The 26,595-nt window shown below is 42.2% G+C and overlaps 1 protein-coding gene across 1 annotated transcript; it reads right to left on the bottom strand.

The window, feature by feature from the left end:
- Positions 1–9,258: 9,258 nt before the first annotated feature.
- LOC110531760 (zinc finger protein 501) lies at positions 9,259–24,260 on the bottom strand. Its single transcript, XM_021615159.2, has 2 exons — positions 23,574–24,260; positions 9,259–10,845 (listed from the first exon to the last, which is right to left on the bottom strand). The coding sequence occupies exons 1-2, from the start codon at positions 23,911–23,913 to the stop codon at positions 9,983–9,985; spliced, it is 1,203 nt and encodes a 400-aa protein (XP_021470834.2). The 5' UTR covers positions 23,914–24,260; the 3' UTR covers positions 9,259–9,982.
- Positions 24,261–26,595: the final 2,335 nt, after the last annotated feature.

Here is a 26,595-nt window from a genome sequence, read left to right as displayed (position 1 = left end):
GGTATTACAGACTCGGACAGGGAGAGGTTGAAAATGTCAGTGAAGACACTTGCCAGTTGGTCAGCGCATGCTCGCAGTACACGTTCTGGTAATCAGTCTGGTCCTGCGGCCTTGTGAATGTTGACCTTTAAACATGTTGATCTTTAAACAAAAGGTCTTACATCAGCTGCGGAGAGTGTGATCACACAGTCATCCGGAACAGCTGGTACTCTCATGCATGTTTCAGTGTTATTTTCCTAGAAGCAAGCATAGAAGTATTTTAGCTCATCTGGTAGGCTTGTGTCACTGGGCAGCTCTCGGCAGCTCTCAAGCCCTGCCACATCCAGCGAGTGTCGGAGCCGGTGTAGTACGATTCAATCTTAGTCCTGTATTGACGCTTTGCCTGTTTGATGGTTTGTCGGAGAGCAGAGCGGGATTTCCTATAAGCTTCTGGGTTAGAGTCCCGCTCCTCGAAAGTGGCAGCTCTAGCCTTTAGCTCAGTGCGAATGTTGCCTGTAATCCATGGCTTCTGGTTGGGGTATGTATGTTCAGTCACTGTAGGAACGATGTCATCGATGCACTTATTGATGAAGCCAATGACTGACGTGGTGTACTCCTCAATGCCATAGGAAGAATCCCAGAGCATCTGCTTAATTTTCCCCCACTGGTTGTATATTTAACATGCTGATAGAAATTTGGTAAAACAGATTTAAGTCCCCGGCCACTAGGAGTGCCGCCTCTGGATGAGCGTTTTCCTGTTTGCTTATGGCGGAATACAGCTCATTGAGTGTGTTCTTCGTGCCAGCATCGGTCTGTGGTGGTATGTAGACAGCTACGAAAAATACAGATGAAAACTCTATAGGTAGATAGTGCGGTCTACAGAGTATCATGAGATACTCTACCTCAGGCAAGCAAAACCTCAAGACTTCCTTAGATATCGTGCACCAGCCATTGGACACAGTTTATCATAGTGCACTACGCTTTATTACGGACAACAGGTTCATTTCACATCACTGCATTCTGTATCAGGAAGTACACTAAAATAAAAGGTTCCTGGAGTATCCTTTAGGGGTTCTTCAAATTGAAACTTTGGGGGAACCCCTTTTAATGGATCCTCAAATAACTATTTGAAGAACCTTTTGGGGTTCAACATATTCTCATAGCATTCAGTACATATTCTTACCTCTTTGTTGATTGATATCCATTGAATTGTATCCATTTCTGTTTTATAAAGATTTGCACAAATATGAAAAAATAGATGGTATCATCAGAAAACAATATTAATGTAGATCATACAAGGGACAAACCATACCTTAAATTGAGAACATTTTTACCTGCTGTTCTTTCAAATTCAAATCCAAATGTTTCAGTTGGGCAGTTAGGTTCCTGCAAGGACCCCCAACAACTAAGGAGGTTCCTCGATGAACCCCACCTCTTATGGGGTTCTTGGAATAACCTTTTTGGGGACATTTTCAGTGCCAAGAACGCCAAGGTTCTTCAAAGAACTGAGGATCTTAGAAGAACCCTTTGTGAACCCCTAATTTTTAGAGTGTATGAATAAATAAATCAGGTACACATTTTTAAATGATTTGGAAAATAACATATACTTGATTTAACCCGCAATAAGTACCAATATCAGTACTTAATACTATATTGGTACTTAATGCTTCCGGCACCGACAGAGATGGCCGCCTCGCTTCGCGTTTAGGAAACTATGCAGTATTTTTTTTTTTTTTATGTATTATTTCTTACACTGTTACCCCAGGAAATCTGAAGTGTTATTACATACAGCCGGGAGGAACTATTGGATATAAGAGCAACGTCAACTTACCAACATTATGACCAGGAATACGACTTTCCCAAAGCGGATCCTCTATTTGGTCCACCACCCAGGACAATGGATCGGATCCCAGCAGGCGACCCAAAACAACGGCAGACGGTCTTCTGGTCAGGCTCCGTAGACGGGCACATCGCCCACCGCTCCAGAGTATACTACTGGCCAATGTCCAGTCTCTTGACAACAAGGTAGACGAAATCCGAGCAAGGGTTGCCTTCCAGAGAGACATCAGTGACTAACATTCTCTGTTTCACGGATACATGGCTCACTCGGAATACATTATCAGAGTCAGTACAGCCACATGGTTTCTTCACGCATCCCGCCGACAGAAACAAACATCTCTCTGGTAAGAAGAGGGGCAGGGGTGTATGCCTTATGATTGACGTGTCGTGGTGTGATCATAACAACATACAGGAACTAAAGTCATTTTGTTCACCTGACCTTGAATTCCTTACAATCAAAGGCCGACCGCATTATCTTCCAAGAGAATTCTCTTCAATTATAATCACAGTGGTGTATATCCCCCAAGCAGACACCTCAACGACCCGGAAAGAACTACATTGGACTCTATATAAACTGGAAACCACATATCCTGAGGCTGCATTTATTGTAGCTGGGGATTTTAACAAGGCTAATCTGAAAATAAGGCTCCCTAAATTTTATCAGCATATCGAATGTGCGACCCGGGCTGGCAAAATTCTGAATCATTGTTACTGTAACTTCCGCGATGCATACAAAGCCCTCCCTCGCCATCCTTTTGGCAAATCTGACCACGACTCCATTTTGTTTCTCCCAGCCTATAGACAGAAACTAAAACAGGAAACGCCCATGCTCAGGTCTGTTCAACGCGGGTCCGACCAATCCGATTCCACGCTTCAAGATTGATTCGATCAAAACTGAAAGCGCGAACCACTGCTTTTAATCAGGGCAAGGCAACCGGAAACATGACCAAATACAAACAGTGTAGCTATTCCCTCCGCAAGGCAATCAAACAAGCTTAGCGTCAGTATAGAGACAAAATAGAGTCGCAATTCAACGGCTCAGACATGAGAGGTATGTGGCAGGGTCTCCAGTCAATCACGGACTACAAAAAGTAAACCAGGCTCGTCGCAGACCCCGATGTCTTGCTCCCAGACAAACGAAACAACTTCTTTGCTCGCTTTGAGGACAATACAGTGCCAATGACATGGCCCGCTATCAAAACCTGCGTGCTCTCCTTCACTGCAGCCAACGTGAGTAAAACATTTTAACGTGTTAACCCTCGCAAGGCTGCTTGCCCAGACGGTATCCCTAGTCGCGTCCTCAGAGTATGCGCAGACCAGCTGGCGGGTGTGTTTACGGACATATTCAATCAATCCTTATCCCAGTCTGCTGTTCCCACATGCTTCAAGAGGACCACCATTGTTCCTGTTCCCAAGAAAGCTAGCACTCACTTGGTCAAGGACCATATCACCTCCACCCTACCTGACACCCTAGACCCACTCCAATTTGCTTACCGCCCCAATAGGCCAACAGATGACGCAATCACACTGCCCTAACCCATCTGGACAAGAGGAATACCTACGTAAGAATGCTGTTCATCGACTACAGCTCAGCATTTAACACCATAGTACCCTCCAAACTCGTCATTAAGCTCGAGACCCTGGGTCTCGACCCCACCCTGTGCAACTGGGTCCTGGACTTCCTGACGGACTGCCCCCAGGTGGTGAAGGTAGGAAACAACATCTCCACCCTGCTGATCCTCAACACTGGGGCCCCACATGGGTGCGTTCTCAGCCCTCTCCTGTACTCCCTGTTCACCCATGACTGCATGGCCATGCACGCCTCCAACTCAATCATCAAGTTTGCAAATAACCTCACACTCAATGTCAAAAAAACAAAGGAGATGATCGTGGACTTCAGGGCACAGCAGAGGGAGCAGCCCCCTATCCACATCGACGGGACAGTAGTGGAGAAGGTGGAAAGTTAAGTTCCTCGGCATACACATCTCGGACAAACTGAAATGGTCCACCCACACAGACAGCGTGGTGAAGAAGGCGCAGCAGCGCCTCTTCAACCCCAGGAGGCTGAAGAAATTTGGCTCGTAACCAAAAACACTCAAACCTTTACAGATGCACAATCGAGAGCTGTATCACCGACTGGTACGGCAACTGCTCCGCCCACAACCGTAAGGCTCTCCAGAGGGTAGTGAGGTCTGCACAACGCATCACCAGGGGCAAACTACCTGCCCTCCAGGACACCTACACCACCCGATGTCACAGGAAGGCCAAAAAGATCATCAAGGACAACAACCACCCGAGCCACTGCCTGTTCACCCCACTATCATCCAGAAGGTGAGGTCAGTACAGGTGCATCAAAGCTGGGGCCGAGAGACTGAAAAACAGCTTCTCTCTCAAGGCCATCAGACTGCTAAACAGCCATCACTAACATTGAGTGGCTGCTGCCAACATGCTGACTCAAATCTCTAGCCACTTTAATAATCCAAAATTGGATGTAATAAATGTATCACTAGCCACTTTAAACAATGCCACTTTATATAAATGTTTACATACCCTACATTACTCATCTCATATGTATATACTGTACTCTATACCATCGACTGCATCTTGCCTATGCCGTTCGGCCATCGGTCATCCATATATTTTTATGTACATATTCTTATTAATTCCTTTACACTTGTGTGTATAAGGTAGTTGTTGTGAAATTGTTAGATTACTTGTTAGATATTACTGCACGGTCGGAATTGGAAGCACAAGCATTTCGCTACACTCGCATTAACATCTGCTAACCATGTGTATGTGACAAATAACATTTGATTTGAAACACAGCATGTATGTTTCAGAATAAGTTCTGCAACTAACCAAAGGGCGCAGCTGATTATATACACTCCCTGGTGGTATGATCACCTACGTCAATATATGTGTGCAGCAATAAGCTTATAAGGTAACCTAGTACAGTAGATTATCTGAATTCATTAGCATTGTCCACTGTCACACAAGATCAAAATGTCAAAACCAGACATTGGTTACTTCTTTTTATCTAGTTTCGGTCCGACTCAGACCTAGCCTGCAAGGACACTCTTGCAACAGCTATGGCTTAACCGCAAAGACTAATATAGACAGCTTGTGCAAAGTATAGTGGCAGAGTTCAGACACATAGCAACAATATCTATTATAAGGCCTGCAGCAAAACATATGAATATTAAGGTACCCTTAATCAATAATGGGAACGGTCTTTGGGACCCTAACCCCTACACTACTGACTTTGAAAAACACCAAAAGAAAGATGCCCAGGGTCCCTGGTCATCTGCGTGAACGTGCCTTAGGCATGCTGCAAGGAGGCATGAGGACTGCAGATGTGACCAGGGCAATAAATTGCAATGTCCGTACTGTGAGATGCCTAAGACAGCACTACAGGGAGACAGGACGGACAGCTGATCGTCCTAGCAGTGGCAAACCACGTGTAACAACACCTGCACCGGATCGGTACATCCGAACATCACACCTGCGGGACAGGTACAGGTAACTGCCCAAATTACACCAGGAACGCACAATACCTCAATCAGTGCTCAGATTGTCCGCAATAGGCTGAGAGAGGCTGGACTAAGGGATTGTAGGCCTGTTGTAAGGCAGGTCCTCACCAGACATCACTTGCAACAACGCCGTCGCTGGACCAGACAGGACTGGAAAAAAGTGCTCTTCTGACGAGTCGCGGTTTTGTCTCACCAGGGGTGATGGTTGGATTTGCATTTATCGTCGAAGGAATGAGCATTACACCGAGGCCTGTACTCTGGAGCGGGATCGATTTGGAGGTGGAGGGTCCGTGATGGTCTTGGGCGGTGTGTCACAGCATCATCGGACTGAGCTTGTTGTCATTGCAGGTAATCTTAACCCTGTGCGTTACAGGGAAGACATCCTCCTCCCTCACGTGGTACACTTCCTGCAGGCTCATCCTGACATGACCCTCCAGCATGACAATGCCACCAGCCATACTGCTAATTCTGTGCGTGATTTCCTGCAGGACAGGAATGTCAATGTTCTGCCATGGCCAGTGAAGAGCCCAGATCTCAATCCCATTGAGCATGTCTGGGACCTGTTGGATCGGAGGGTGAGGGCTAGGGCCATTCCCCCCAGAAATGTCTGGGAACTTGCAGGTGCCTAGGTGGAAGAGGGGGGTAACATCCCACAGCAAGAACTGGCAAATCTGGTGCAGTCCACGAGGAGGAGATGCACTGCAGTACTTAACACAGCTGGTGGCCTGTTGGGGTTTGTTTCTTGTTCCTTGTCAATCATTGGCTCATTGGTGAAATTAGCATTCAGATAATATCTTTAAGTAAATCAATCATTCATTTATTCATGCAATTGCAGACAGAAGTTGACAACAGGAACATTGCACGCATGTTTCCGAGTAGGTTCTGCAAAATAGAAAAGGGTCCGAGTTGTTTTATTATGCCTACAGTCATATCTTAGTGATGTCACTGCCTATGTCATTACCTTCTACTCATGAGACCAAACCTATGCCTACACAGCTACATAAAGAGTTTCAGTGTTATCTAAAAGCTCAGCAGTAAATGTCCACTCCCCAAGTTGATTTATAGTGGAATGTCTGACTAGTCTCTTAGAACTCTGCAGGGGAGTGTAAGAGATATCTCAGTCACATTTCTCAGACCGTTTCTTTATAGGAGGCAGAGACTAGAAAAAAACTGTGGAACAATATTAAACCTTCATAATGAATATATATATTGTTAATCTGTAGTCTAGGACCCTATACATGTAAGGAGGGAGGGGTCTTATAACCCCTCCCCTTCTTTTAATACAACATAAGCATAATCAACTATAATAATACATCAAGCATTTGGTACAGCTCCTATCATAACCCCAAGGTGAACCCGACAGGCCATACTGACTGTTACGTTTGATTTTGACCACCCCTTTGTTCAGGGACACATTATTCCATTTATATTAGTCACATCTGTGGAACTTGTTCAGTTTATGTCTCAGTTGTTGAATCTTATGTTCATACAAATATTTACACGTTAAGTTTGCTGAAAATAAACAAAGTTGACAGTGAGAGGACGTTTATTTTTTTGCTGAGATTAGCTATAGGACAGAAGTGTGTTTAAAACACAGGGACTAATATACACAGAAAGCATTTAAAGAGCTCCAATCTTTCAGCTATGTTGGCTAGCAAGTTACCAAGGTGGCTGAATGAATCAGAATGAATGATGTTGAAGGCGTGCGTGTTGAATATTTATTTTTATGAAATAAAATAATTTGATGTATTTTTATAAATATAATAATAATAATAATAATAATAATAATAATAATAATAATAATAATAAGAGAGACATACAAAGATCAGCATGTGTTGATTGATTATTCAGACTTAATGAGTAAGAATTTTAAAAAGTACACTACACATCCGCATTTAAAAGGCCATTTCTTATTCAGTCAAATAAACAGATTAAAAATAAGCCTGTAAATCTATAATGCTTCTACATGTAACAATACGTACATGTCGTAATCTACAGTTTATAATGAACGTCCACTTATGGAGCAGGCCTTCCACATTTTATTTCTATTGACACAAAACTGTTGCATTAATCAAACATTTTTTTTTTTTTACAATCAGCATCTGTGTACTCTGACATGGTGGAATGATACTGATGAAAAACATTCACTACCTCATGAATGTTCCCATGTCAACAACGTATCAATGTTATCAGAACGTAACACATTTTTATATTCCTTTAGCTTGATGACTGGTAGACCAATTAACTCAATGAAACTACTAAATTCAAGAGGCTACAAGGTTAGAATCAAGAAATGCACACTCAATTCAACGATTTAGTCATTTACATTTTGCAATATCCAAAATCACACACAGTTGCTGTCAAATATACAGTGCCTTGCGAAAGTATTCGGCCCCCTTGAACTTTGCGACCTTTTGCCATATTTCAGGCTTCAAACAAAGATATAAAACTGTATTTTTTTGTGAAGAATCAACAACAAGTGGGACACAATCATGAAGTGGAACGACATTTATTGGATATTTCAAACTTTTTTAACAAATCAAAATCTGAAAAATTGGGCGTGCAAAATTATTCAGCCCCTTTACTTTCAGTGCAGCAAACTCTCTCCAGAAGTTCAGTGAGGATCTCTGAATGATCCAATGTTGACCTAAATGACTAATGATGATAAATACAATCCACCTGTGTGTAATCAAGTCTCCGTATAAATGCACCTGTACTGTGATAGTCTCAGAGGTCCCTTAAAAGCGCAGAGAGCATCATGAAGAACAAGGAACACACCAGGCAGGTCCGAGATACTGTTGTGAAGAAGTTTAAAGCCGGATTTGGATACAAAAAGATTTCCCAAGCTTTAAACATCCCAAGGAGCACTGTGCAAGCGATAATATTGAAATGGAAGGAGTATCAGACCACTGCAAATCTACCAAGACCTGGCCGTCCCTCTAAACTTTCAGCTCATACAAGGAGAAGACTGATCAGAGATGCAGCCAAGAGGCCCATGATCACTCTGGATAAACTGCAGAGATCTACAGCTGAGGTGGGAGACTCTGTCCATAGGACAACAATCAGTCGTATATTGCACAAATCTGGCCTTTATGGAAGAGTGGCAAGAAGAAAGCCATTTCTTAAAGATATCCATAAAAAGTGTCGTTTAAAGTTTGCCACAAGCCACCTGGGAGACACACCAAACGTGGAAGAAGGTGCTCTGGTCAGATGAAACCAAAATGGAACTTTTTGGCAACAATGCAAAACGTTATGTTTGGCGTAAAAGCAACACAGCTGAACACACCATCCCCACTGTCAAACATGGTGGTGGCAGCATCATGGTTTGGGCCTGCTTTTCTTCAGCAGGGACAGGGAAGATGGTTAAAATTGATGGGAAGATGGATGGAGCCAAATACAGGACCATTCTGGAAGAAAACCTGATGGAGTCTGCAAAAGACCTGAGACTGGGACGGAGATTTGTCTTCCAACAAGACAATGATCCAAAACATAAAGCAAAATCTACAATGGAATGGTTCAAAAATAAACATATCCAGGTGTTAGAATGGCCAAGTCAAAGTCCAGACCTGAATCCAATCGAGAATCTGTGGAAGGAACTGAAAACTGCTGTTCACAAATGCTCTCCATCCAACCTCACTGAGCTCGAGCTGTTTTGCAAGGAGGAATGGGAAAAAATTTCAGTCTCTCGATGTGCAAAACTGATAGAGACATACCCCAAGCGACTTACAGCTGTAATCGCAGCAAAAGGTGGCGCTACAAAGTATTAACTTAAGGGGGCTGAATAATTTTGCACACCCAATTTTTCAGTTTTTGATTTGTTAAAAAAGTTTTAAATATCCAATAAATGTCGTTCCACTTCATGATTGTGTCCCACTTGTTGTTGATTCTTCACAAAAAAATACAGTTTTATATCTTTATGTTTGAAGCCTGAAATGTGGCAAAAGGTCGCAAAGTTCAAGGGGGCCGAATACTTTCGCAAGGCACTGTACAAGAAAAAAAGCCTCTTATAAAAAAATTTAACAAGAACTTTGTCCATGCCATGGCTTTATTTTCTGAATTAAAATTGTAAATGTATGTTTACACAAATAAAATTGGTTCCGTAATGTTGAAAATCCCAATAGATGTGGAGACCAAAAGATTCTTTCAATTTCAACTTACTTTAGAAGAAATAGGGAATTATTCAAGAAAAGTGCAAGGGTGCCTATATATTTGGCCGCAACTGTAATAGTGTTTCCAATCAAATTAACTTAGCAAAATCTAAATCATATTTCAAATTCAAGAGGTTAGAATCAAGAAATACAAAAATCCATTAATCTATATAATCATTAAATAGACTGCATCAAGGTGCCTCACACTACAGAAATAGGAGAAAGGCTCTTGCTCCTATGAGCCGTTCTGGCTCAGAGAAGCCTAGGCTCGTGCAAGGATACTTACTTATATAATAATTCACATTTTGCAATATCCAAATAACATAATGAACCGCATTGCAGGGTTTATACTTGTATCCAATCAATCAAAACAAAATACACATTAAAATATTTAAATCAGATTTTTAGACATGATCACGTCTCAAGATGGAAAAAACAACAACCCAGGTAATGACTATTTCATGTGGCATAAAAAAAATACCACAGTCAAAAACATAAGTCAGAACACAACCTCTCTATTCTCTCATGTGATTTCAGGGCCTCTGACTGGGAAAATGTCTTTCCACAATGAGAACAGTGGTATGTATTCCCCTCCTGTGTATTTGTATGTATTATTTCATGCTCTTTCAAGGCCACTAACTGGGTAAATCTCTTTCCACACAAGGAGCAGTGGTAGGTGCTATCCCCCCCTGTATGTGTCCTCTTATGCCTACTCAGGCCCCATAACTTGGTAAAACTCTTTCCACACAAGGAGCATTGGTATGGCTTTTCTCCTGTGTGGGTCCTCTCATGCAATTTCAAGGTACCTAACCACCTAAAACTCTTCTCACAGTGGGAACAGTGGTAAGGCTTCTCTCCTGTGTGTATTCTCTCATGCTGTTTCAGGCTCACTGACCCCCTAAAACTCTTTCCACAGTGGGAACAGTGGTAAGGCTTTTCTCCTGTGTGTATTCTCTCATGTGTTTTCAGGCTCACTAACCACCTAAAACTTTTTCCACACTGGGAGCATTGGTAGGGCTTCTCTTCTCCATGCGTCCTCTCGTGCCTATTCAGGTCCCCTAACTGGGTAAAACTCTTTCCACAGTGGGAACATTGGAAAGGTTTTTCTCCTGTGTGTGCCCTCTTGTGCGTTTTCAGACTACCTAACCAGGTAAAAGTCATTCCACATTGGGAGCAGTGGTATGGCTTCTCTCCGGAGTGTATTCTCTTGTGTATTTTCAGGTTCCATAGCAGAGTAAAACTCTTTCCACACTGGGAGCAGTGGTGCCTTCCTGCTGATTTGGACGTCTCTGGGTCTGGTTCCCCCGAAGGACTCTTTTCGCTGTCAGAGTGACAGTCTGGCCTCTCTCCTGCCAAAGAGAATAATTAAAAAGGGACTTCATTGTCATTTTTTGTCAACAATATTCATAAATTACTCAATGTCGAAGTGGAAGAAAAATGTAATATTTATTTTATGGAAAATAAATCACTAATATAACTAGATTAGATAAGTATTCAACATGTATTCAAGACATGTTAGAATCACCTTTGGCAGTTATTGCAGCTGTGAATCTTTGAGTAAGTATCTAAAAGCTTTGCATACATGGATTGTACACAATTTGCCATTTATTCTTCAAAAAATTCTTCAAGCTCTGAAGTTGGTTGATGATCATTGCTAGAAAGCCATTTTCAAGCCGATTTAAGTCAATACTGTCATTAGGCCAATCAGGAAGATTGAATGTCATCATGGTAAGCAACTCATGGTTAGAGCGTTAGGCCAGTAACCAAAAGGTTGTTCAATCGAATCCTCGAACTGACAAGGTAAAAATCTGTCATTCTGTCCCTGAGCAAGGCAGTTAACCCACTGTTTCCCGGGCGCCGAAGACGTGGATGTCGATTAAGGAAGCCCCTCGCAACTCTCCGATTCAGAGTGGTTGGGTTAAATGCAGAAGACGCATTTAAATTGAAGGCATTCAGTTGTACAACTGACTAGGTATACCCCTTTCCCAACTCCAGTATATATTTTGCCTTGCGTTTTAGGTAATTGTCCTGCTTAAAAGGTGAATTTGTTACTCAGTGTGTGTTGGAAAGCAGACAGAACTAAGTCTTCCTCTAGGATTTTGCCTATGCTCAGCTCTATCATTTATTTTTATCCTAAAAAAACTCCCTTATCCATGCCTATGACAAGCATACCCATAACATGATGCAGTCACCACCATGCTTGTAAATATTAAGACGTGTACCCAGTGATGTGTTGTATTGGATTTGCCTCAAACATAACGCTTTGTAGTCTGGGCAAAAAGTTAATTTCTTCCCCACATTTTTTGCAGTCTAACTTAAGTGACTTATTGCAAACAAGATGCATGTTTTGGAATATTTTTATTGTGTACAGGCTTCCTTATTTTCATTCTGTCATTTATGTTAGTATTGTGGAGTAACTACAATGCTGTTGATCCATCCTTGAGCGGTTTCCTTCACCTCAGGCAACGGTGTAAGGAAGGGCGCCTGTATCTTTGTTTCACAAAGTCTGCTGCCTCAACTTGTATGATTGCAATTTGCAAATACTACAGAATGTTATGAAGAGTGATCAAAATAATTTAAATTAATTGCAAAGTCTCTCTTTGCCATGCAAATGAACTGAATCCCAAAAATACATTTCCACTGCATTTCAGCCCTGCCACAAAAGGACCAGCTGACATCATGTCAGTGATTCTTTCGTTAACACAGGTGCGAGTGTTAACGAGGACAAGACTGGAGATCACTCTGCCATGCTGATTGCGTTCGAATAAAAGACTGGAAGCTTCAAAAGGAGGGTGATGCTTGGAATCATTGTTCTTCCTCTGTCATCCATGGTTAGCTGCAAGGAAACACGTGCTGTCATCATTGCTTTGCACAAAAAGGGCTTCACAGGCAAGGATATTGCTGCCAGTAAGATTGCACCTAAATCAACCATTTATCGGATCATCAAGAACTTCAAGGAGAGCGGTTCAATTGTTGTGAAGAAGGCTTCAGGGCACCCAAGAAAGTCCAGCAAGCGCTAGGACCGTCTCCTAAAGTTGATTCAGCTGCGGGATCGGGGCACCACCAGCACAGAGCTTGCTCAGGAATGGCAGCAGGAAGGTGTGAGTGCATCTGCACGCACAGTGAGGCGAAGACTTTTGGATGATGGCCTGGTGTCAAGAAGGGCAGCAAAGAAGCCACTTGTCTCCAGGAAAAAACATTAGGGACAGACTGATATTCTGCAAAAGGTACAGGGATTGGACTGCTGAGGACTGGGGTAAAGTCATTTTCTCTGATGAATCCCCTTTCCGATTGTTTGGGGCATCCGGAAAAAAGCTTGTCCGGAGAAGACAAGGTGAGCGCTACCATCAGTCCTATGTCATGCCAACAGTAAAGCATCCTGAGACCATTCATGTGTGGGGTTGCTTCTCAGCCAAGGGAGTGGGCTCACTCACAATTTTGCCTAAGAACCCAGCCATGAATAAAGAATGGTACCAACAAATCCTCAGAGAGCAACTTCTCCCAACCATCCAGGAACAGTTTGGTGACGAACAATGCCTTTTCCAGCATGATGGAGCACTTTGTCATAAGGCAAAAGTGATAACTAAGTGGCTCTGGGAACAAAACATCGATATTTTGGTCCATGGCCAGGAAACTCCCCAGACCTTAATCTCATTGAGAACTCGTGGTCAATCCTCAAGAGGCGGGTGAACAAACAAAACCCCCCAAATTCTGACAAACTTCAAGCATTGATTATGCAAGAATGGGCTGCCATCAGTCAGGATGTGGCCCAGAAGTTGATTGACAGCATGCCAGGGCGGATTGCAGAGGTCTTGAAAAAGAAGGGTCAACACTGCAAATATGGACTCTTTGCATCAACTTCATGTAATTGTCAATAAAGGCCTTTGACACTTATGAAATGCTTGTAATTATACTTCAGTATTCCATAATAACATCTGACAAAAATATCTAAAGACACTGAAGCAGCAAACTTTGTGGAAATTAATATTTGTGTTGTTCTCAAAACTTTTGGCCGCGACTGTACAGTGTAGAGTTATAGTGAAGACATCAAAAACTATTAAATAACACATATGGAAGCCATAGAAAGAGGAGTGGGAGGCCCCAGTGCACAACTGAGCAAGAGGGCAAGTACATTAGAGTGTCTAGTTTGAGAAACAGACGCCTCACAAGTCCTCAACTGGCAGCTTCATTAAATAGTACCCGCAAAACACCAGTCTCAACATCAACAGTGAAGAGGTGACTCTGGGATGCTGGCCTTCTAGGCAGAGTTGCAAAGAAAAAGCCATATCTCAGACTGGCCAACAAAAGATTAAGATGGGCAAAAGAACAGACACTGGACAGAGGAACTCTGCCTAGAAGGCCAGCATCCTGGAGTCGCCTCTTCACTATTGATGTTGAAACTGGTGTTTTGCAGGGACTATTTAATGAAGCTGCCAGTCCTTTACAAACATGTCAAACAATGTATGGAATCAATCGTTAGGATGTTAACATAAAACATCAATAATGTTCCAACATCAATAATGTTCCATGTTCCAACCGGAGAATTCATTTGTCTTCAGAAAGGCACTGGAACGAGATGAAACTCTGTCGGGAGCGCACGTCATGAGACCAAGGCTCTCTGCCAGACCACTGACTCAAACAGGTCTCATGAGCCCCTCATTTATAGTAGAATCCTCATTCAACTTTCAAAAGACGGTTGACATCTAATGGAAGCCCTATGAAGTGCAACCTCATCCATATCTCAAAGTGTACTCAGTAGGCCAAGCTTTGAAAAACTACAAAGCTCAGATGTGGTTGGATTTTTCTCAGGTTTTCGCCTGCCATATGAGTTCTGTTATACTCACAGACATCATTCAAACAGTTTTAGAAACTTCAGTGTTTTCTATCCAATACTAATAATAATATGCATATATTAGCATCTGGGACAGAGTAGGAGGCAGTTTACTCTGGCCACACTATTCATCCAAAAGTGAAAATGCTGCCCCCTATCCCAAAAAGGTTAAGCAGGTTCTTCATTTCACCATTTCAGCGGTCTATTGACAGGTGTCGTTTTTATATTCAAAGTCAACAGTGTTTTCTTTGCTTCAATAGAGTGATCAGGGATGTGCAACTATAGTTTTCCTTCTCAGAAAATACATTAGTGCAACACATTCTGCAGAAAACTGCTTAATTTTAAACAGATGACAACAGAAGTACAATGCTATTTGGCTGGCAGCCACAATAAATTAGTAAATTAGCTTAAAATGAAAAAGCAAAGTATTTTGTGCAAAAACAATGCATGGCCATTATACACTATACCTACAAAGGTATGTGGACACCCCTTCAAATTAGTGGATTCAGCGATTTCAGCCACACCCATTACCGACAGGTGTATAAAAATCAGGCACACAGCCATGCAATAGCCATAGACAAAAATTGGCAATAGAATGGCCTTACTGAAGAGCTCAGTGACTTTCAGGGTGGAAAAGTCACACACCTTTCCAACAAGTCAGTTCGTCAAATATCTGCCCTGCCAGTGCTGCCCCAGTCATCTGTAAGTGCTGTTATTGTGAAATGGAAACGTCTAGGAGCAACAACAGCTCAACTGCAAAGTGGTAGGCTACACAAGCTCAAGACAGCACCACCGAGTGCAGAACTGCATAGCACGTAAAAAAGTATTTGGTTGCAACACTCACTACCGAATTCCAAACTGCTTCTGAAAGCAACGTCAGCACAAGAACTGTTCGTCGGGAGCTTCATGAAATGGGTTTCCATGGCCGAGCAGGGGCACACAAGCCTAAGATCACCATGCACAAAACTAAGCGTCGGCTGGAGTGGTGTAAAGCTCGCCGCCATTAGACTCTGGAGCAGTGGAAAGGCGTTCTTTGGAGTGATGAATCACGCTTCACCATCTGGCAGTCCAACGTACAAATCTTTGTTTGGCGGATACCAGGAGAACACTACCTGCCCGAATGCATAGTGCCAAATGTAAAGTTTGGTGGAGGAGGAACAATGGTCTGGGGATGTTTTTCAGTGTTAGGGTTAGGACCCTTAGTTCCAGTGAAGGGAAATCTTAACGCTACCGCATACAATGACATTCTAGACATTTCTGTTCTTCCAACTTTGTGGCAACAGTTTGGGGAAGGCCCTTTCCTGATTCAGCATGCCAATGCCCCCGTGCACAAAGTGAGGTCCAGAAATGGTTTGTCGAGATCGGTGTAGAAGAACTTGACTGGCCTGCACAGAGCCCTGACCTCAGCCCCATCGAACACCTTTGGGATAAATTAGAATGCCGACTGTGAGCAAGGCCTAATCACCCAACATCAGTGCCCGAGCTTACTAATGCTCTCGTGGCTGAATGGAAGAAAGTCCCTGCAGCAATGTTCCAACATCTAGTGGAAAGCCTTCCCAGAAGAGTGAAGGATGTTATAACAAAGGAGGAACCAAATACATATTAATGTCCATGATTTTGGAATGGGATGTTTGACGAGCAGGTGTCCACATACTTTTGGTCATGTAGTATATTTGTAATGTTTATCATAGAAAGAATGTAGCCAGCTACATTTCCTAATATTTTGCTTAAAGTTAATCTAGAATTTTACCAGAGGAAAGTTGGCTGGCTGGCTACACTCAGTCGGAACGCTGTCTGCTGATAGCAACTTATGTGAGCGACGCTGAAGAGAGGGGTGGAGCACGCCCAATTTGACTGGAGCATGGAGCGAGTTTCCCAAAGGCAGGAGTGTCAGCCTTCTAGCCCAGTAGCGACTGAGGGCATGCCCGGCCCAGCATTTGTAGTCTACTTGTGTGCTGCTATAGCCCCTTGCTTTAGCTACTGTCATCTAGTATGCTAAATATTTTCATAAAGAAACTGATAAAACACACAGGAGAAAAATCAAGGTGACTTACAAATGAGGAGGAGTACTGTAAGAGCAATAGAGGGAGTGTGGTGATGTAGTGTCCACAATTACAGAATTATTGTGGAATCTGAAAAGACAGGTATCCCGAAAGCATGATGGTGTACTTACTACGTGCACATTCTAACAGAAAGGAACGAGGTGGGTAGCTAGCAAGTGTGTCATTGTAGCAAAGTATATATAAACAAAAAATCTGATCTCTTAAAAGTTTTGTTAATTTTCATTCTATTATCTATACCAGTGGTTCCCAACGAGGAGTACTAGGCCCCTAGGGGTACTTGGCCTATCCACACAGGGTACTTGTGAAGATTCATGAGACCATAGGCCTACTGGTAAAATGCACATGAGGAGGTACTTCAGGGTACTCGGGACAGAGCAAAATTCAGCTGGTGGTACAGTAACCAAAAAATCAAAAAATGTTGGGAACCAGTCATCGATACAATAGGCTATCATTGTTTCTGGCATATATTACCTCTTTCAAGGAGCTTTCTGTTTTGACTAATCCTTTTGGCCTACCAATAGAAAAATGAATAAAAAACAACTAAACATCCCTGCCCAGCCTGGAAAAAGTGGCCCGAAGGGTGTTACCCATCCCCAGTGGCTCTGCAAGCTCTCAGAGGGTATTCTCCACTGCTGGCCTGCTTGCCAGGCACCATTGCATGAGCTTGAAGCCACAGACTCTACCCCAAAAAAAATATAATTTAAAAAGGCACTGTAGATGGTGCCTAATAAGGCATTTTTCATTTAAATTGTATTTAATTAAGTAAGTCACAGCCTATATGTGCAAAAGCTGAGCGCTTTATGTCCCTGCTAGCCTAGTGTTTCGTACTCGCAAATGCTTCACAATTTATTTATTTGTAAGCTATAGCCTTGAAATAATTTAACTAATATAGCCTAAATAATCCATGTCCGTTCCTTCTTAGGCTACCTGTCTGGCTCCTGACCTATTTAGAGTGTTTATATGCTGTTTAATATGACATGTAGACTATTTGAAATTATTATCGCTTTTTTTCTGTCACCTTGTCCTCTTTTTTTATTAAAATACTTTCCATTCAAATCAATGGTTTGGTTTCAATACTTCAAAACCAAATGATAGGTCCAGGTAATCACAAAAAGTGTTGGTTAAATTGTGATTGTAAGGAATGATTGTAAGGAATGGAGCGAATTCGGAGCAGCAGTTTTTTTTTCTTTGAGCAAGGAGCGGTTGGTTGGAAAGTACTTGGAGTGCCACACCGCTCCATGAACTAGCGATGAGCTGGATTTCTGACCACTCAACTCAGCTGGAGAAGCGCAACTGAAGCACAAAATGTGTCTGATGCCAAGCAGAAATGACAATAAGAAGCATTTCAGATCTGCGTTAACAAAACGCAGCAAGAGACTTCTTAAGCGATTCATATAATTTTCCCGCGTGAAAAATAAATAATTCCACGTTAACTAGCAAGTTAAACTTAGGGGTCGCGTAATCCAAGTAAGTTTCTAAATTAATAAGGTGATGGGGCATCATATTGTGTAAGCTTTCTGCCATGTTTGAGAAGCGTTATCATGATTTCCTTGTGTTTCTTTCTCATCTCCATTCTCGGCTGTCTGCTCCTCCCCCCCCTCTTCTCCACCACAGGCAGGCACATTGCCCTTGTGACTCCAGACAGACAAGCATGACTCAAAACTTTTTTCATTTGCACAATGTCTCTTGTTCATATTAGCTTTTAAAAATGTCCAAACTCAACAAAAATAACATTTGGATGCTCCTACCTATACATGTATAACTTTATGAGCTGGATTGCCCGTCTTTGCAATTCATTTATTTTCGTTTGCGCTCATTGGCATATTTAATTTGTTAGCATTCTGGTAACAGATGCCCAAGGGTCTTGTTTGCATTTTTTTTTGGCACCCCCTTGGTTACTAAACCGGTAACACCGTAAATCCCAAAATGAGAGAAGGACAGTATGACGATGTGAAAACCTGGAAGCCGCCCAACCCTATATTGAGTATCATTTTGGTATTGAGTATCGTGTCGGTATTGAGTAATATGATACTAAACCAGGTATCAAAGTCAAAAACCTGGTATTGTAACAACTCTACTCCACTCCTGTCCTCCCACGACTGTGTGGCCACGCACAAATTCAACACCATCATTAAGTTTGACAACGACACGACGGTAGTAGGCCTGATCACCGACTGCCTATAGGGAGGATGTCAGAGACCTGGCAGGAAGACAAAAGAGCTGAACGTGGACTACATGAAATGGAGGGCCGAGCACGCCCCCATTCCCATTGACGGGGCTGTAGTGGACCATTTGAGAGCTTCAAATTCCTCTGTGTCCACATCACTAAGGATCTACCATGATCCAAACACACCAACACAGTTGTGAAGAGGACACAACAACGCCTCCTCACCCTCAGAAGGCCGAAAAGATTTGGCATGGGCCCTCAGTTTCCAAAACTGTTAAAATAATGTCTGTGAGTATAACAGAACTGAAATGGCAGGCGAAAAACTGAGGAAAATCCATCCAGGAAGTGCTATTATTTTGAAATTGTTTTTTTTTTCCCCCATTGAAAGCCTATCCACCATTTAAAGGGATAGGACCCAGATTCCGTACCCTATGGCTTCCATTAGCTGTGAACAGTCCTTAGAGACATTGTTTCAGGCCTTTATTCTGAAAAATGAGGGAGAATGATCAGTTTCAATGAGAGGTCAGTGGAAAATCTCCAACCTGTTTGGTGCGCAATCCCGAGAGCACGCCTTTCTTGTTTTTCTTTTATATTGACGACGCTATTGTCCGAAATATTATCGATTATTTAGGCTAAAAACAACCTGAGGAATGATTATAAACATCGTTTGACATGTTTCTACGAACTTTACGGATACTATTTGGAATTTCCGTCTGCCTCTTGTGACCGCATTTGAGCCATTGGATTACTGAACAAAATGCGCCAACAAAATTGAGTTTTTTTTATATAAAGAGGGACTTTACCGAACAAAATGAACATCTATTGTGTAACTGGGAGTCTTGTGAGTGCAAACATATGAAGATCATAAAAGGTAAGTGATTAATTTTATTGCTATTTCTGACTTTCGTGACTAGTCTACTTGGCTGGTAACTGTATGTAAAGTTGTGTCTGCTGGGCTCTGTCCTCAGATAATCACATTGTTTGCTTTCGCCGTAAAGCCTTTTTGAAATCTGACACAGCGGCTGGATTAACAACAAGTTAAGCTTTATTTTGACGTATTGCACTTGTGATTTTATGATAATTTATTATGATATATTTATAGTAATTTAATTTGAATTTGGCACTGCAATTTCACCGGATGTTGTTGAGGTGGGACCTGATCCGAAAGAGGTTAAAGAAATTTGTGGAGTGGTTGAAAAATGAGTTTTAAATGACTCCAACCTAAGTGTATGTAAACTTCTGACTTCAACGGTATATTATTTTACTGCTCTAGGGATATAATTATTGTTTGGATAAGCTTATTTACTACTATGTATTGATATTTTTTCCTCCCCACTCTTTATGCGATGTGCAATGCAGAGAAAACGGTAAGAATCATCATCACTTAACTACCCTGGTGAATTATTGTAATGCTTGTTTATGTGTCAGTTAATCCCATAAGGGATGGCTTGCAAATTGGCGATTTGACGCTATATATTTTTTTCCCCCATTCATGCAATACTTAATAAACTTTTTTTTTTTTTTTTTAATGTCTCTAACCAAGTGGATTATTTATCTTCAGGCTCCCCGAATGGCATCGATTAATTTTATAGAGCCAACTTCATTAGATTAGGTGGATGGTGTATCACGGCAGAATGCTGTAATAGCCATGCTGGTTAAGTGTGCAGCAATTTGACCATGAAGGCCATTTGAAAAAATGGCCCCGGAAGAAATGGCAGCAGTTTTACGGGCGCCCAACCAATTGTGCTACTATGTGTTTTTTTCCGCGTGGATATGAGGACAGCGAACACTCACCTCGGATTAGACAAAGATTTTTTTTCTTCAACAAGCAGGACATTCTCCGAACACCCGACAAGGCCAACATTCCAGTTATTTGCAAGGGGAAGAGACGCAGGTATAGAGGACACAGAGCGGGGTGCCTCATAAGGATCCGCAGAAGGCGAGTGGGAAAGCTGCGATTATTACTCGCCAACATGCAAACATTGGACAATAAATTAAACGAGATAGGATCACGAATATCCTACCAACGGGACATCAAAAACTGTAATATCTTATGTTTCACGGATTCGTGGCTGAATGATGACATGGATATTCAGCTAGCAGGATATACGCTGCACCGGCAAGACAAAACAGAACACTCTAGTAAGATGAGGGGGGGCGGTCTGTGCATATTTGTAAACAGCAGGTGCATGAAATCTAAGGAAGTCTAGATTTTGCTCACCTAAAGTAGAGTATCTTGTGATAAAATGCAGACCACACTATTTGCCTAGAGAGTTTTCATCTATACTCTTCGTGGCTGTTTATTTACCACCACAGAGGGATGCTGGCACTAAGACCGCTCTCAGTCAGCTGTATAAGGAAATAAACAAACAGGATACTGCTCACCCAGAGGCGGCGCTCCTAGTGGCCGGAGATTTTAATGCAGGGAAACTAAAATCAGTTCTACCTAATTTCTATCAACATGTTACATGTGCAACCAGAGGGAAAAAATTATAGATCACCTGCACTCCACAGACAGAGAGGCGTACAAAGCTCTACCTCGCCCTCCATTTGATAAATCCGACCACAATTCTATCCTCCTGATTCCAAAAATAAAAGCAGGAAGCACCAGTGACTCGGTCTATAAAAAAAGTGGTCAGATGAAGCAGATGCTAAACTACAGGACTGTTTTGCTATCACAGACTGGAACATGTTCTAGGATTCTTCCAATGGCATTGAGGAGTACACCACATCAGTCACTACCTTTATCAATAAGTGCATCGAGGACGTCGTCCCCACAGTGACTGTACGTACATAACCCCAACCAGAAGCCATGGATTACAGGCAACATTCACACTGAGCTAAAGGATAGAGCTGCCACTTTCAAGGTGTGGGATTCCAACCCGGAAGCTTAAGAAATCCCACTATGCCCTCCGACGAACCATCAAACAAGCAAAGCATCAATACAGGGCTAAGATTGAATCGTACTACACCGGCTCTGATGCTTGTCTTATGTGGCAGGGCTTGCAAACTATTACAGACTACAAAGGGAAGCACAGCCAAGAGCTGCCCAGTGACACAAGCTTCCCAAATTAGTTAAATCACTTCTATGCTCGCTTTGAGGCAAGCAACACTGAGGCATGCATGAGAGCATCAGCTGTTCCGGACGACTATGATCACACTCTCCATAGCCGATGTGAGTCAGACCTTTAAACAGGTCAACATACACAAGGCTGCGGGGCCAGATGGATTACCAGGATGTGTGCTCCGGGCATGTGCTGACCAACTGGCAGGTGTCTTCACTGACATTTTCAACATGTCCCTGATTGAGTCTGTAATACCAACATGTTTAAAGCAGACCACCATAGTCCCTGTGCCCAAGAACACGAAGGCAACCTGCCTAAATGATTACAGACCCGTAGCACTCACGTCCGTAGCCATGAAGTGCTTTGAAAGTCTGGTCATGGCTCACATCAACTCCATCATCCCAGAAACACTAGACCCACTCCAATTTGCATACTGCCCCAACAGATCCACAGATGATTCAATCTCAACTGTACTCCACGCTGCCCTTTCACACCTGGACAAAAGGAAGACCTATGTGAGAATGCTATTCATCGACTACAGATCAGCGTTCAACACCATAGTGCCCTCAAAGCGCATCACTAAGCTAAGGCTTCTGGGACTAAACACCTCTCTCTGCAACTGGATCCTGGACTTCCTGATGGTGAGGTAGCAACACATCTGCCACACTGATCCTCAACACTGGAGCCCCTCAGGGGTGCATGCTCAGTCCCTGTACTCCCTTGTTCACCCACGACTGCATGGCCAGGCACGAATCCAACACCATCATTAAGTTTGCCGATTACACAACAGTGGTAGGCCTGATCACCGTTAACGACGAGACAGCCTATAGGGAGGAGGTCAGAGACCTGGCCGGGTGGTGCCAGGACAACAACCTCCCTCTCAACATGTTCTAGGCAAAGGAGATGATTTAACTTGGGGTCTTACTTTCCTGTGTCCGTCCTCATGAGAGCCAGTTTCATCATAGCGCTTGTTGGTTTTTGCGACTGCACTTGAAGAAACTGTCAAAGTTCTTGAAATTTTCCAGATTGACTGACCTTCATGTCCTAAAGTAATGTTGGGCTTTTCTTTCTCTTTGCTTATTTGTGATGTTCTTGCCATAATATGGACTTGGTATTTTACCAAATAGGGTAAAAAGACCACACCTACCTTGTCACAACACAACTGATTGGCTCAAACGCATTAAGAAGGAAAGAAATTCCACAAATTAACTTTTAACAAGGCACACCTGTTAATTGAAATGCATTCCAGGTGACTACCTCATGAAGCTGGTTGAGAGAATGCCAAGAGTGTGCAAAGCTGTCATCAGGGCAAAGGCTGGCTACTTTGAAGAATCTCAAATATAAAATATATTTGGATTTGTTTAACACTTTTTTGATTGCTACATGATTCCATATGTGTTATTTCATAGTTTGGATGTCGTCACTATTATTCTACAATGTAGAAAATAGTACAAATTAAGCAAAACCCTTAAATGAGTAGGTGTGTACAAACTTTTGACTGGTCCTGAATATATAACTTTTTCTAAATGACAAAATATTAGATCAATGTACCTCCAAATCGTTATGTTGGAGTGACTTAAAAAGTTGAGATGAGACAGATGTTTTTGTTGCGCAAAACCAGAAGTATCCAGGGAAAGTGTTGGAAAATTAGTGACAAAGTGGTTGCTATGAGAATTACAAGATGGGGAGTTTAACCCCAAATTGCCCTAATGAGTAGAATTCTGTTTTCACATGCAAAGGTGATTATTATTATTTATTTTTTAAACGCGTCTGCCTTCCCAACGAAAACTCGAACATATATATTATGGAGAAAAAAATGTGTTTGTATGTTTCTGAAATATGCATCAGGCTGCTTTGTTGACACCATGACTGAGCTATGCAAATTACGGTTCGCCGCTTTTGCCCGTTCATGTCACGCGGTGCACTTAATCGAACCCCCTTCACTACTTACTGGTGTTAATCCGATCTCCTGTCTCTTCCGAAGTGACAGTTATCTCTCCCTCCGTCTTCACTCCAAAAACTGCATCCTCTTTCTCTTCCTCCTCTTCTTTCACGGTAACATCCTCCTCTTCTTTCACGGTAACATCCTCCTCTTTCACTCTGAACGTTTCTTCCTCTTGTTTCACTGTAACAGCTTCACCCTCTTCTTTTTTTACTGTGACATCCTCCTCTTGTTTCTCATCTTTTACGACAATGTTCAACCAAATACCGTCTTTCTCCGTCAAGCAGACCCCCTCTTCTTTATCAGGGGAGGAGTAGTTTAGTGAACTCATGGTCGGGGATGTTAGCATGGGCGACTAGCCTGGTGCTATGTTATCCAGCTAACTTACTAGCAACGTATATGTGCAATTAAGAGGGTAACTAGATATACAACAGAAATGTGTTTAAAACAAACACCGTGGCTATAAAAGTAACGTTACACCGAAAACGTATAGACCTTCAAAGGTTCGTCGATGTTGGCTAGCAACCTACCGAAGTGACTTACTAGCTTGTTGTTGTATTTGAAGAAGGGACACGTTTCACGCCACTGCATACAGCTACGACCGGAAGTGATTTTCCCTAACCCTTTCCTAGCCTCAACCTTGGCCTCCTAACCTGCTACGTAAATTATCCTAACCGGCTACGAAGAAGTCACTTCCGTATCGAGGAGGAGAGAGAGGCCCAACTCGGCGGAAAAGCTGTGTCCCCCCAGCAGGTGGCGTTGTTTCGCCTACTCATTTTTTATTTTATTTATTTTATTTCACCTTTATTTAACCAGGTAGGCTAGTTGAGAACAAGTTCTCATTTGCAACTGCGACCTGGCCAAGATAAAGCATAGCAGTGTGAACAGACAACACAGAGTTACACATGGAGTAAACAATTAACAAGTCAATAACACAGTAGAAAAAAAGGAGAGTCTATATACATTGTGTGCAAAAGGCATGAGGAGGTAGGCGAATAATTACAATTTTGCAGATTAACACTGGAGTGATAAATGATCAGATGGTCATATACAGGTAGAGATAATGGTGTGCAAAAGAGCAGAAAAGAAAATAAATAATGCGACCACATGTCCCGGAGTGTGCGGGCAAAAACTGCATTTTGTCCCGCAACCAAACAACCATGTTCCGCATGTTCTCAAATTCAAACACCACCAATTTTGAAAACAATTGATTTGTCCCGTATTTCAGTCAGACATTCCAACCTGTCTATTTGCAGGCACGTTCCGTTTATGGAAATATATTATCTATATCATTAAGATGTAGTAGCCTAAACTTAAATGTTAAAAACTTTTCCAATCATTGTGGAGTTCTGATATTCTGCGCAGCGCAAGATGAGATGTAGGCCAATGTCATATGCCTATCATCAACCAATCATATTTCTGAAATCCTTTCAGGCTAAATTCCAGGTAAACTTGGAGAGGACAGTTAGGCCTCATCACTTACAATAAAAGCGTGCTTATCATTAAGAGCTCTAAAATTAAGTAAATAGCCATATTATACTGAAAGATATAATTTAATAAAATGTGTGACTGAGGCTCTCTATGTGCATTAGCACCCAATCCCGTTCTCCCTACCTATCAGTGGTGTAAAGTACTTAAGTAAAACTACTTTAAAGTAATATTAGGCTACTTAAGTCGTTTTTTGGGGTAACTTTTACTTTTGCTACACTCACTATTCCTAAAGAAAATATGTACTTTTTACTCCCATACATTTCCCTGACACGAAAAGCACTTGTAACATTTAGAATGCTCAGGCAGGACAGCAATATGGACCAATTCAGGCACCTATCAATATAATGCTTTCTAATCCTCATTGCCTCTGATCTGGCAGACTCACTAAACACAAATACTGCATTTGTTAATTATTTCTGAGTGTGCCTGTCTTCCATAAATAAAATAACAACAATAATATCGTGCCATCTAGTTAAGGAATTTGCTGTATAGCATTTCCTTTTACTGACAATTGAGTACTTCTACCACCACTGGATTAAAATACATTTAAAACCAGATACTTTTAGACTTTTTTTTACTCAAATAGTATTTTACTGGGCGACTTTTACTTTTATTTGAGTCATTTAATTATTATTAAGGTATCTTTACTTTTACTTAAGTATGACAATTGGCATGTTTCTTTGGTCACTCCCATATATTCAAAGAGTTTCATAAACCAGCCACACATGTGGGCTCTTGTTTCTGCATCACCACATTTTGCGTGAGGAAAAATAATAGGCTAGGTGCGCTTAAATTACCTCGTCCAGAGCAGCCGGAGTGGCAAGGGTGTAGCGTCGCTACTGCTCTCCTCACAGTGGTATTCGTTTAGTAAGTTAGAGCAATGTTGAATCAATGTCTTGGAAGATCACATAATGATGAATTAGTCAAAATGATTCATGTAGACTACACTGTCCCGCAAAATCATCCTGTTGTCCCATATTTGGATATTTGAAATGTGGTCACTCTAATGATAATTGAGGTCTGTGATATCGTTAAGATAGCCTGCACATTGCCTCTGAAACACCTTAGAGGTCCTCTTCCAGGTGGACAGAAATCTTCTTCATCAGCAACACTGTGCAACTCAGATGTTGGAGGCCAGGGGGGGTCGGAGTATGAGTCCAAATCAAATAATGCATAACGGAGCATGGAGGGCACTTCTCTAATGTATACTCCACTCCGTTTGTACATATTTTGAAGCATGCATCACTGCATGCTTCAACGGAAAGTATGCAAAGAAATATGATGCAACCACATAAAAATTACGCACATTTTCTTTAAATCAATGACGGTGTGATGAGATAACTCTAGTGGAATACGACGATACCAGTGCTTATTTCAGAGAGCGCTCCCGGAAGCAGCGCCCCCAGTGGGCAGAGCTAGGCTTATTGGATATGGACACGTCTTTAATACAGTGCCTTGCGAAAGTATTCGGCCCCCTTGAACTTTGCGACCTTTTGCCACATTTCAGGCTTCAAACATGAAGATATAAAACTGTATTTTT

Source organism: Oncorhynchus mykiss, chromosome 9, assembly GCF_013265735.2.
Source record: "Oncorhynchus mykiss isolate Arlee chromosome 9, USDA_OmykA_1.1, whole genome shotgun sequence".
Classification (NCBI taxonomy): Eukaryota; Metazoa; Chordata; class Actinopteri; order Salmoniformes; family Salmonidae; genus Oncorhynchus; species Oncorhynchus mykiss.
This window is presented reverse-complemented; position numbering and strand designations above follow the sequence as displayed.

Bases quoted from the DNA above. Each gene is read 5' to 3' on its own strand.
- LOC110531760 (XM_021615159.2), bottom strand. From the start codon at position 23,913: ATGCTAACATCCCCGACCATGAGTTCACTAAACTACTCCTCCCCTGAT. The intron at 10,846-23,573 runs GTAAGTAGTGAA...TCTCTTTGGCAG, and splicing joins AGGAGATCGGATTAACACCA to GAGAGAGGCCAGACTGTCAC.